The 13,218-nt window shown below is 35.5% G+C and overlaps 1 protein-coding gene across 3 annotated transcripts in view; it reads right to left on the bottom strand.

Annotated features, from left to right (window-relative positions):
* LOC106465781 (TOG array regulator of axonemal microtubules protein 2-like) overlaps positions 1-13,218 on the bottom strand; it is a 42,502-nt gene that overhangs the window by 27,260 nt on the left and 2,024 nt on the right. Inside the window, exons 2-4 of one of the 3 annotated variants that reach the window (XM_022393718.1) lie at positions 7,435-7,583; positions 5,600-5,820; positions 3,769-3,884 (exon numbers count right to left, since the gene is read on the bottom strand). In XM_022393718.1, coding sequence (XP_022249426.1) covers positions 3,769-3,884; positions 5,600-5,820; positions 7,435-7,456 — 359 coding nt within the window. In that variant the 5' untranslated portion in view covers positions 7,457-7,583. Of the gene's footprint in view, positions 1-3,768; positions 3,885-5,599; positions 5,821-6,589; positions 6,712-7,434; positions 7,974-13,218 lie in introns of those variants that run through there. The other 2 variants (XM_013926016.2, XM_022393717.1) reach the window with 2 other exon arrangements.

The following is a 13,218-nucleotide window of genomic DNA, read 5'->3' as shown; positions in this document are numbered from 1 at the left end:
TATATATATATATATATATATATATATATATATATGTTAGAATTACCAGTCAGGCACAACAAAACGAGCAGAATTCAATCATCAATTCAGATTTACCACGCATGTGCTATAAATGTAACTCGTGTCATCATAGCAGCCATAAGGTATTGTGGCTTTTTTAGTCACAGAATTTTTCTTTATTGGCTAAGTATTATCGCCTAGAAATATATATATGTAAGCGTAATGAAGATGTTTGTAGCTAATAGCTGTTTAGGCAATGTAAATGTTATATTTCTTGGTTAACTGATTGGTAAATATATATATATTAACATTTTGTTTTTTTAATAACGATCATGTTTGGCCCTCGTGAACGCATCATTAATTATCGTCTATCATAAATTATATTTTTAATAAGTTGTGCTGAAATATTGCACAGAGTAATTGCTTACGATTTTTTTCAGAAAATACGAAATACTTAAAGCCGGCGTAAGCCCGAATGCTATAACTGTTCACTTCCGAAACTCGTACTGCAATAACAAGTATACACTTCCGCAACCCCTACAAATAAATATACGATGTCTAAATTCGGAATGCAATAATAATTCAACACTGCCTGAAGCCTTGTTGAAATAATTAATAAAATACTATCTAGAACCTGCATAAACTCATACAGCAATGATAACTAAATATTACCTAAAACCTGCCTAAACTCATACAGCAATGATAACTAAATATTACCTAAAACCTACCTACACTCGTAGCAATGATAACTAACCATTACCTAAAACTTACCTAAACTTGTAGCAATAACTAAATATTACCTAAAACCTGCCTACACTCGCAGCAATGATAATTAAACATTACCTAAAACATGCTTGAACTCGTGAAGCAATAAAGACTGAAATACTATCCAATTCCTGCCTTAAACTGTGATGTAGAAATAATTAAACTTAAACTATGATGATGTAGAAATAATTAAACTTAAACTGTGATGTAGAAATAATTAAACTTAAACTGTGATGATGTAGAAATAATTAAACTTAAACTGTGATGTAGAAATAATTAAACTTATTTTGAATATTTCCTAAAAGAACTGTTTAAACTGATCAAAGTTTATCTGTCCATAACATTTGTATTTGTGGCAAAGCTACTAAGGTTACCTGCCGCCGTCCCTACTTTTTAACTATTGACCAGAGAGATGGCAGCTAGTCAGCACCAATTTATCATACACGTTAATTAAAAAGCATCCACAGCTTAAAGTGTGAGAAATATTTTATATTTTGTAGTATCGCATGTATTCGAACCCAGATCCGAAATTCAGAATTCTACCAGAGGTTCAACACTCGCCCCCTGTCCATGGCAAATAAACTCTTACACGGGTAATGCATACAGGAACATATATTTTTAATATATATAAATATATTATTTTCTTTAATATTTACAATTAGTTTTAAACTGACGTCTAACTTAGAGCTAAAATCAGTACGTAGATGATCACATTGTACATAATTTTCAGGTCACGTTTGTCTTCTTTCTAGCAACTTTATAGTTGAAGGTATATGTAAGGATATTGACTCATAATAGGCACGTTAAACACTCGTTTCCATTTACATATACATATCTCGAAATGAAGATAATACTCGTTTCAAGTTTCAGTCGAAATGTTGTGAGAAATAACAGGCTAATAAGAAATAAACGGTGCAAATAAAGCTTAAATCAGTAACTTTACCGTTAGTGGGCTAACTAAAGAAATGTTAGTTCACATAACATTTGATTGTAAATGCGCTCTGGTAACCCTAGGTAACCGGTGGGTGATATACGTGGGGGGGGGGGTTATAAAGAAAAACCCAACATTTAAAATTATTATGTCTTAAAAACTACTTGCCCCAGGGCAACAAAATTTTACCAAAGGCACATTGAGAATCATAGGTTTTATTGTTAGAAGTTTGAAGAGAGTTGTGTTAGAGAAAACATTCAGTATGCTTTCCACCAATCATCAGCATATCAAGTCTGTCCCTAAATAAAGCTACTCAAATCATTTTCTGTTTGGGAGAGTGTCCACTGAACTTCATAACATTGTGCACACTTTAGAGAGTGGTCACTGAACTTCATAACGTTGTGTACACTTTAGAGAGTGGTCACTGAACTTCATAACGTTGTGTACACTTTAGAGAGTGGGCATGAACTTCATAACGTTGTGTACACTTTAGAGAGTGGTCACTGAACTTCATAACATTGTGCACACTTTAGAGAGTGGTCATGAACTTCATAGCATTGTGCACACTTTAGAGAGTGGTTGCTGAACTTCATAACATTGTGTACACTTTAAAGAGTGGTCACTGAACTTCTTAACATTATGCACACTTTAGAGAGTGGTCATGAACTTCATAGCATTGTACACACTTTAGAGAGTGGTTGCTGAACTTCATAACATTGTGTACACTTTAAAGAGTGGTTGCTGAACTTCATAACATTGTGTACACTTTACAGAGTGGTCACTGAACTTCATAACATTGTGTACACTTTAAAGAGTGGTTGCTGAACTTCATAACGTTGTGTACACTTTAGAGAGTGGTCATGAACTTCATAGCATTGTGCACACTTTAGAGAGTGGTTGCTGAACTTCATAACATTGTGTACACTTTAGAGAGTGGTCACTGAACTTCATAACATTGTGTACACTTTAAAGAGTGGTTGCTGAACTTCATAACGTTGTGTACACTTTAGAGAGTGTCCACTGAACTTCATAACATTATGCACACTTTAAAGAATGTACACTGAACTTCGTGAAATGTTTTATAAAGTATGTATTAAAAACTGATGACATTACTCCGATGTTATGATTACGAGAAGGTTAAAACCATAGAGATAAACGTTCAGCCTGTGTTGCCATTAGTTAAGGTAGATAAAATGTCTACTATATGGTACTTTACGTTTGTGAACCCAACCAACATTTCTTTTCTGCATTGCTGATATCAGAAATATTACAGTTAGATGGGAATAATTATAAACTGTTTGGAATACAAAGTTGGCTTAGTTTATTTAATTGTAATGTTCGATTTTAACAGCTTATGTTGAAAACAATTTTTATGAGATTTAGTCTTCACGCGTATGTAGTCTTGCTTGAATCATTCAGATTATAATACACATGAGTTTTTAACGAAGAAGCTGTCAGGTTTTGTATATAGGTCAGATTCTCTACAGTAGGTTTCTGTGACTTGTTGGCGATAAATTTCAACAATATACAAATAGCACACAGTCCAGTTTAAAATAATATATTAAAACAAGTTAGATGTATATAAAAATGCTCGTTATACTGTTGATTATCACAGTTGTGTCCAGAGCTTTAAATAATTGCCCCCTTTTCATCAAAGTCCACACAAGCTGGTTTAGTTACAACACAATTTGACAAGACAAGTTAGTAACTAAAAATTATTTTGAACGTTTGAAAAGTTATTCTTAAACGTAGCCTCGGAACCGAAGAGTTCGGGAAGGAGCTAAAGTATACTATTTAAAAGATACGTGTAGGATATACAATAATACAAGAGCTTTTCCATAAACATCATGACGTCTCTGAGCTTTACATACTGCTGTCATCTAGTGGCAGTCAAATGTGTAGAAATTTATGATAATATAGATTTAATTAAATAATATCAAATACGCTGTTTTAAAAGTAACTAAACGTAAAATGTAATGTTTTATACTTTAAAATAGCTACTATACATTTGCTAAAATAAAAAAGAATGCCACATAGAAAGTTAATATAAATTTTATCTAAATGATACTAACTGTTTAGGGTCGGAAGAAATGTCCTCATCACCCAGTGAAGAAGTACTTGGTAGTCTGTTAGAATCATTTATTCGTGTAGAATCTCTATTCTGTTCACTCTGTGCTTTATCATAAGGCTGTTCCGAGTAGAAAAAGTGTAGAAACCATTAAATTCCAATAAAACTGCACTCCAATTTCTAATTCGTTCCCATTTATTAAAGGTACAAAAAGATAAAGACTTTGTGAGGATGAAATTTACTGTGTTTTGACTTTGTGTTAATGTGATAATCCTGATTGTATTACAGGCATGCTTAGTCGGCTTTCATTGTAAAATATACGGTATTTGACGTATGCCAATACACACATAAAAACTTCAGTAGTAAACATTTCAATGTGAGCCAATTATATATATTTTGCACATACAAGTACAGGCCAAATTGAAACTATTTTTATCAGATTACCAAATTCTAATTTTTTTTCGGGACAAAATCTAGGAAATTGGAAAAGGTATAAGATAAGACTGTCTGTTAAAATTGTAGATAATAATGTACCTTAAAACGTACAACAAATTGAACTTGAATTGATAAAACATTTATATGAGTAGTCGAGAATACAAAAATATAGTTAATTCTCCATCTCACTCGCAACATCACAAAAACAGATGAGCTACAGCTAGTAACATCACAAAAGCAAATGAACAACGGCTAGTAACATCACAATAGTAGATTAACCACAGTTAGCAACATCACAAAAGCAGATGATCCACAGCTAGTAACATCACAAAAGCAGATGATCCACAGCTAGTAACATCACAAAAGCAGATGATCCACAGCTAGTAACATCACAAAAGCAAATGAACCACAGCTAGTATCATCACAAGAGTAAATTAATCACAGTTAGCAACATCAAAAAAGTAGATTAACCACAGCTACCGACATCACAAAAGCAAATGAAGCACAGCTACCGACATCACAAAAGCAAATGAAGCACAGCTAACAATATCACAAAATCAAATGAACAACGGCTAGTAACATAACAAAACCAAATTAACAACGGCTAGTAACATCACAAAACCAAATGAACAACGGCTAGTAACATAACAAAAGCAAATGAACAACGGCTAGTAACATAACAAAAGCAAATTAACAACGGCTAGTAACATCACAAAAGCAAATTAACAACGGCTAGTAACATCACAAAACCAAATTAATAACGGCTAGTAACATCACAAAACCAAATTAATAACGGCTAGTAACATAACAAAAGAAAATGAACAACGGCTAATAACATCACAAAAGCAAATGAACAACGGCTAGTAACATCACAAAAGCAAATGAACAACGGCTAGTAACATCACAATAGTAGATTAACCACAGTTAGCAACATCACAAAAGTATATGGACCACAGTTAGCAACATCACAAAAGCAGATGAACCACAGCTAGTAGCATCACAAAAGTAGATTAACCACAGCTAATAACATCATAAAAGTAGATTAACCACAGCTAATAACATCATAAAAGTAGATTAACAACATCTAAGAAAGTCTGACAAACTCAAATGTTTTCGGAATACAGATATGAGAAGCGAACAGCTACGTGTATGGCTTAACAGACGAAGATAAATCTCTAACTTCTATCTGTCTATCTGATTGCGTGATTATGTGTACGTATTTCTGTTTGTTTGTCTCACTAACTATCGATAAAAATAAATAAATAAATATAGATATACACATTTGTCCGTTTATCTTTCGTCTATCTGTATCTGATTGGCTGTTCCGCTGTGTCAAAAACTTAATGAAGTGTTTTTATTTTATCTTATCTCTAAAACATGTTTCAGTTATTTCATCTCACCGTTAAAAGAGCGTCCACTTCTTCAACTTCCGAATCGTTTTCCGTCGTTGCAGAACTCCACACGCTGTACTGTGGCTCAGCCATCTTCCACAGAGCGCCCAAGACTTGGTCAGTCTGACATCTTCGTTGATGAAGCGGCCGTTGGTGACGACTTCTAGCAGACAGTGCTCTAGCCAGTGTCGGCTTCAGTGGTATTGGTGAACTTTCTCCCACAGTCATGTCTAGTGGTAACAAACAAAATCGTGTCACATACACGCACACGTAGGCACGTCTGAATAATATCGTAAGAAAGAGTATCAAAAAAAATTTTATACATACGAACAAACATAGGTGAAATGAGCAGCAACTGCCTAGTTCGGAGAAACAATTGTGGAAAAAGTATTGGAGGACTAATTCTCAAAAGTAGAAAAGGAAGTCTACATTTGTAGGCTAGTCCTAAAGACTTTCCCTACACGTGTCACTCTGAACTAGGCAGTTATTGTAAAAGGAAGTCTACATTTGTAGGCTAGTCCTAAAGACTTTCCCTACACGTGTCACTCTGAACTAGGCAGTTATTGGAAAAGGAAGTCTACATTTGTAGGCTAGTCCTAAAGACTTTCCCTGCACGTGTCACTCTGAACTAGGCAGTTATTGTAAAAGGAAGTCTACATTTGTAGGCTAGTCCTAAAGACTTTCCCTGCACGTGTCACTCTGAACTAGGCAGTTATTGTCAATTTCAATTTTGTTCATCAAGAAGTCTCTGCCTAAATCCTCTATAAAATAATGTTTATATATACATATCTATATGTTTACTATCTGACTATTGGCTAAACACGTTGCTTGTGCATATCACGATGTTTAGCTGAAGATAGGCAGTTAAAAAAGGATTAAGTACGCTACATGTTTCGTCAGCCAGCCTGCTTGTCCTTATTTTGGCTGCCTTTCAAGAATCTAGCATGCTCTACTGTTGGCCCAGCAATACTTACTAAACATTTCCATCTTTAAACTTACCTTCTACATTTCCTTTATTGTTGCAACACAGTTTAACTGTATCTTCGTGTTTTCTGACGATAGAGTTCGTTCCTATCACCATCGTAACACAGCTTCGAGCACCGTGGTGTGATTATTACATCATAACGTAGGTACGAAAAGAGAGAGTCAGAAGTATATTTTTATACGCTGTGCACGTGCATCACGCGCAGCTTCCAAGTAGGCGTGTCAGTTTCCAGTGGATATCCGAACAGTGTAAATAACGCAACTTTACGAGTTTAAATAAAAAAACATTTAGGTAAAATATCCTGTATGTTTTTTTACTAGCTTTTTCTAGAAGCTTCTGTGAACAAAGACGTTGTGTTCAATATTAAAAAAACAGTGTGATTAGTAAACTGTTAACAAGTTTTTCACTCAGTGCTTCATAACTTTTTGTTTTACAAACGCAATTATTTCCTTCACTTACACACTCGCCCTATCAGCCGTGGGGGCGTTATAATGTGACGGTCAATCCCACTATTCGTTGGTAAAAGAGTAGCCCAAGAGTTGGCGGTGGGTGGTGATGACTAGCTGCCTTCCCTCTAGTCTTACACTGCTAAATTAGGGACGGCTAGCGCAGATAGCCCATGTGTAGCTTTGTGTGAAATTCAAAACAAACAAACACTTACACACGTATTATGATCGGAGATAAGGATCCGCAAGTTATGAAGCATCGAAATTAAAGGAATAGGAAGAACTTTGTTTTATAATTTTTTGTTCCAAATTTTTTGTTCCGTAGAAGTTAGCACTGATTTATTTGCTTTAGGTGCGTGCTACGAGTATACCAATTTTTATCGCATATGTTAACGTTATTTCGTCTGCCTCACCTCTTTTACTGTTTTGCTTCATTTTTTCCGCAAAGGTGGAAATAAATTCTTGCTTCTTTCAATCCGCGTGAGGCCGCCACTTGCAATTTTCGTTCTTTCGTACTTCTGTGACGGTCCAGCGTGGAGTAGTTGAAGTTTCGGCAGTGCACCTGAAATGATCATCATAATAAGATAAATGTTTAGGACCACATGAATTTTATAAGTTAAATTAACTTAAATTGGATTAAAAATATGTCTTAGATAAAGTATAAGGTCTGGCATGCCCTGGTGATTAAGACACTCGACTTGTAATCTTTGGGTCAACGGTTCGATTCTCATCACCGAATGTGCTCGCCCTTACAGCAGTGGGGACATTATTATTACGCAGTTAATCCAACTATTCGTCGATAAAAAAAAAAGTACCCACAGTGTTAACAGTGGTTGGTGTTCATTAGTTGTATTCTCTCTAGTCTATCTCTTCAGAAGTAGGGACGGCTAGCGAAGATTGCCATAGAGTAGCCTTGCGCGAAACTAAGAAAACAGACTTTTCAAACAAGATCATTTTTACTGTATGAAAGCATCTTGAATATTTTATAAGATTTTCGTTATTTTCAGACGTGTTCATGTAAACATCTATTTTCAATATTACCTTTCATACTTAAACCTCGCGTTCTCAATATCTAAAAATTCAAAATGAGTTAAAACCATGTGATCAAGTGAAAAGTTCAAGGCAAGAAATCCCTGCAATCTATTATATACTTATCCCCCCCCCGGTGGGTCAGCGGTAAGTTTACGGACCTACAACGCTATAATCCAAGGTTTGATTCCCCGAGGTGGAAAGAGTGCTCATGACACATTGCGCACCTTTGTGCGAAAACAAGAACATTTTATCTATTTGAATTTAACAACTACTGTTAGGCCTTGTGCAATTCATTTTAGAACAAGTATATTTACTCAGAAAACAAACGAAACAAAGAAAAAATAAAAAGGCATCTTTTTTTGTGTTGTCATTTTCGGACATTTTGTGATTTTTTTGTATGAGTATGTGTTATTTTCCTTTTATCCCCTGACTGTTTTGAAACTTTAATATCTATGTAACTTATTTCATAACAGATGGCGCTGACATTGTAACCAGATATATTGGAGAAGGTAGTTATACATTTTCAATCACTAGCTGTGTATGTATGTTGTTGCTAGCAGGTTTAAATGACTATATGATGACTCTAAATTTGATTTCCAAATTTATACCATCGACCATAAATAAACGTCACCTGAAATCATATATTAAACCAAATAAAAACACAACTTTGTCATGTTTAGTTGTACAGTATCTGAAATCTGTGAGTCACACATAGAGCTTTGCAAACGCGAAAAACAACAGGAAAAAGTAGGCGATACTATAAAGTTTCTGCAAACCATAATTAAAATATATACATATAATTCGTGGCTTCTTTGTTCTAAACAAGTCAGTGTAGAACGTACATATAGCAACTAAAATAATTAGTTTTGTTTCGGTTAACCAGTAGACACGAGAACTTGTTCGTCTGTTGGATTTTAACCAAAGCTTCACAAGGGTTATGATACATAAAAGGAAAGGCAATTAGTCAATACCACCCACTGCCAACCTTTGGGCTACTCTTGTCAAACTGAATTGTGAGATTTGGCTGTCATTCATATAACCTACCCATTGCCCTAAAGTTCAGCCCATATTTGAGAAGGGAAAAAATGTTGCTTTGCATATCAAAACTCATTTTTACTTTAGCAGTTGCTTTTCGTTTTTGATGTTTGTACAAGGTCGGATACAGGGGGTCAATACCTCCCCTTTTCTATAGACGCCACCTTTAAAAAAAGATAAATATAGAGACTTTGTTACTTATTTTAGGAAGCTCTCAGAATAGTAATTATTTTATGTTCATCTTATATTTTGTTCCAAGAGTTTCACACACGCTCCTTCTAAAATATCTTGAATCCAATCCTGTTGTATCATGATTACAAGACGCTTGTTGTGTTGCCTTCACACCAGAAATACAGCTTTAACGAATTTCTTTAGTTGTAACCCATGACAATAGCAACAACATAAAAAATGTATGAAAATTATAATTCCTGAAAGATGTGTCTGTGAAAAGCCTTCAGATAATTCTGTTGGCTTATTGGACCGGGCTTGGATCGAGATATGATGTCATTGATCACTTTAAGCACTTCTAGCTGTGGGTGCTGTATGATAGTGATAATCAATCACGTTATTCAGTTCATAAATTCGGACAGAAACCCTATGGCGGTCAGCATTATTGGATAAATGGCCCGCCCTCTGATCAATAGTTCAGAGTTAGGGAAAGTCATACCTACACCCATGCCGTTTAGTCCAAGTGGGCGTAGAGTGCTGTTCAGGTTAAATTTTCCAGTTCTAATTCTTTATGCATATTGAAATTAAACAACAAGAAAACACACACCAATCAATATTCTCAAGGTAAATCATTTATGAAGCGTTTCATAACATGTATTCGTTACAAAATCCCCCTGCGAAACTATGGTTACATGTAGTCTTTTTCGTGCGATGTATAATCTGATTCAAAGGTAAGATTATATGTCTCATTGTTTGTCCATGGGATGGATAAAGTTGTACACGTTTTATTTTATTGTACTAGGAGTTCGCTAAATAAAAACACCATACTTAAACCATTATTTGACCAAAATTTTTATTTGTGTGTGTTGACCGTTTATAAATGGTGAAACGCTGGACCGATTACCACCAAACCTAGCTTGTGCCCTAAGGGCCCACCGAAAGTGATAACTGTGGGTCGGTGTTTGGATATGACCCTCCACGTTAATTTCCGGGGGTCCTTACGTCTTTGACGTGAGTTAAACAGGGAGTACGTCAGCTTATTTGTTTTTGATTAACCACAAAATTACATAATGGACGATCTGTGTTCTACGAGTATCGAAATCCAATTTTTAGTGTTATAAGTCCACGGACTTTCCGCTGAGCCACCTGGGGATTGGTACGTCACCTAATCGTTTGTTTCGAATGTTCAAGCAAAGCTACACAAGAGGTACCTGCGCTAGCCGTTCCTAATTTTGAATTGACAGACTAGAGAGAAGACAACTCGTCAACAGTACCCACCGGCAACTCGTCAACAGTACCCACCGGCAACTATTCTACAGTACCCACCGCTAACTTTTGAACTATCCTAATCAAAAAGTTGGATCTGATCATTAATGTTTTAGCGATTTTGAGAAAACGAGTCACAGACCATGGACCCTTGGATTTACAACAACCCAGTCCCCTTATAATGTAAAGAACTTAGAATATCAACTCAAGTATGACTGTACTGACTGTACAAGTATGACTGTGTTGATTATAATCTAGGTGTACACCGTGCATGTTTATTAAGACAAAACCAGTTAGCTAGTTTATTCAACACAGAGGTACGCAATTTCTGCTCTGCCTATCGCAGGTATAGAAACTCGATTTTAGCGCCATAATCCCTCAGACCAGCTACTTATCCCCCTCCCTCCCCGGGTGTGTGACTTAAGCGAGTAAGTTGAAATAAACTCTATACTAACAAAAAAGGTGTTAGTTATAATCGATATGCACACCGTAAATTATTATTTAAAAACTAAGCGAGTAAGCTAAAAACAACAACTCTATACTGGTAAAAACATGTATGCCTCTAGGAGTAGGGTTACTTGATACAGGTTGTATATATAATATAGTTATTTGTTAGGGGAAATGTAACATTAAAACTTTCCCTGGTGTTGCTTTTAAGCATTTCTTCATTCATGACCAACTGAGATTAACATATTGTTCAATATAACAACCTTAGCACGTGGGAGAAATGAAAAGTAGGGTACTGTAATGGTAAAGTGTCCTGAAGGCCACATCTTCGCCATATATTTCCGGGTACTGTAATAGTATAGTGTTCTGAAGTCCACATCTTCGCCATATGTTTCCGGATACTGTAATGGTAAATTGTTTTGAAGACCACGTTTTCGCCATATGTATCCCAATCTAATGATAACTGAATATATCAAGAAATATTTTTCATGAAAATCGATGAACCAGAGGCCCGGTAAAGGATATAACGGTGCTGTTGGAGTGTATAATTAATTCTATGGAAGACCGAGTGGAGCACAAAGTTTTCTGTTGTTGTTTTTTTTTGGGGGGGACCTATACTGTAAACAACCTTGGGCCTATATGTCTGTTTGTTTGTTAACGACGTAAACTTAAAAACTCTAATCATCAGGATATTTTCAGAGATTCTGAGATATGTCTCAGAGGGTTACTCAAACCCATTACATTATTCATTTACCCATTTTTACGAGTTTGACAGATAGTTCAATTTTTTTTCCTTTGCTTCTGCTTTAGTGCCCGCGAATGAAGTAAATGCACGCCACCCCGCCAATTTTTTTGTTTGTTTCGTTGAATTTCGCACAAAGCTGCACAAGATCTTTCTATTTTAGCTGTCATAATTTTAAAGTGACAGACCAGAGGAAAAGCGTTTGGACAACACCAGCTATCGCCACCTTTCGCGTTAATATCAGATCGAATAGTGGGGTTTGACCGCCACTCTTGTGACGCACCCACCGACCCAAAATGAAGGGTTTGAATTTTATTTTCATTTTGTGGTAAGGGCACCTAAAACACTGAACTCCAGCACCACAGTTCGGAACGCTAACCATTGGGCCGCGATCGGCCTATCCTCGTGAAACCAACGTTGTACACCTCTGTACATACCGATCCCTAGTGCAAATATCTTTGCTAGTGAGCTTTAAAACACCACTAATTATTTTCATTCCAGTCTTGGTGCTCGTTTACATTATAACATGGAGAAGACGTCTTATGGCCACTTCAATTACTTACAGCCTAATCTAAGCACATTCAATATAACTGTTAACTTTCAAACATTTAAAAGTAGTTTGGGGTGAATTTTTAGTTTGAAAATCTGGGGTAAGACTCGCAACTACAGCACGTCAATAAGTTTTACATTAACAAGAGGTAGAAATTTGCAAGAATGGGGACATGACACGCCTACTACAAACCCTATCCATCAGTATAAAATGATGATTGGATGTTTAACAAAATATCCTGAGTAGTATGTATTGCGAGAAAGTTGAGCCTTTTCCACGACAGAGATACATTTATTATAGGTCACAGGTCAAGCTGAATTTACGTTTATGTAAACTTGTAAGAATTGCAAGATCCTTAAATCTGTCATAAAAATATTATTCTGAATCACATCAAACTTGCAATGATGGCGCCTATTGTGTTACCTTGGCAATCGTGGCTAAGGAAATACATACCTTGCTTTTAAAACCCCGGATAGTCAATTTTATGCTTTATTCAACCAATCAATGTTTATCTTACTATTGTCTCAGTGGTAAGTGTGAAGGGTAATCGAATTTTGATACACACAATGAGCACAGCATCTTTATGCCTAACAACAGAAATCAATGTTCATTTCGATAATTAACAACAACAACAAAAAATCAATGTTCATTTTGATAATTAACAACAACAACAAAAAATCAATGTTTATTTTGATAATTACGAGGATAAACTTTGATTTCCATTCTGTTTCAAACTTAGAGTTATTGAACACTATAGAAAGTTTATATTTTATTAAAGACACACTTATGTAATAGTCCATTCATTATTTCCTAGTTACACAGCAACGAAATAGACATTTGATGATAGTTGAAGATCTGTTGTTGAATTACATGAAACATCTTCAGTTTACTGAACGTTCGCTAAGTTTACTGAACTCCTTTTTATAGCGTCACTTAATATTCGTTACCGTTTTCTAA

Source organism: Limulus polyphemus, unplaced genomic scaffold, assembly GCF_000517525.1.
Source record: "Limulus polyphemus unplaced genomic scaffold, Limulus_polyphemus-2.1.2 Scaffold2049, whole genome shotgun sequence".
Taxonomy (NCBI): domain Eukaryota; kingdom Metazoa; phylum Arthropoda; class Merostomata; order Xiphosura; family Limulidae; genus Limulus; species Limulus polyphemus.
This window is presented reverse-complemented; position numbering and strand designations above follow the sequence as displayed.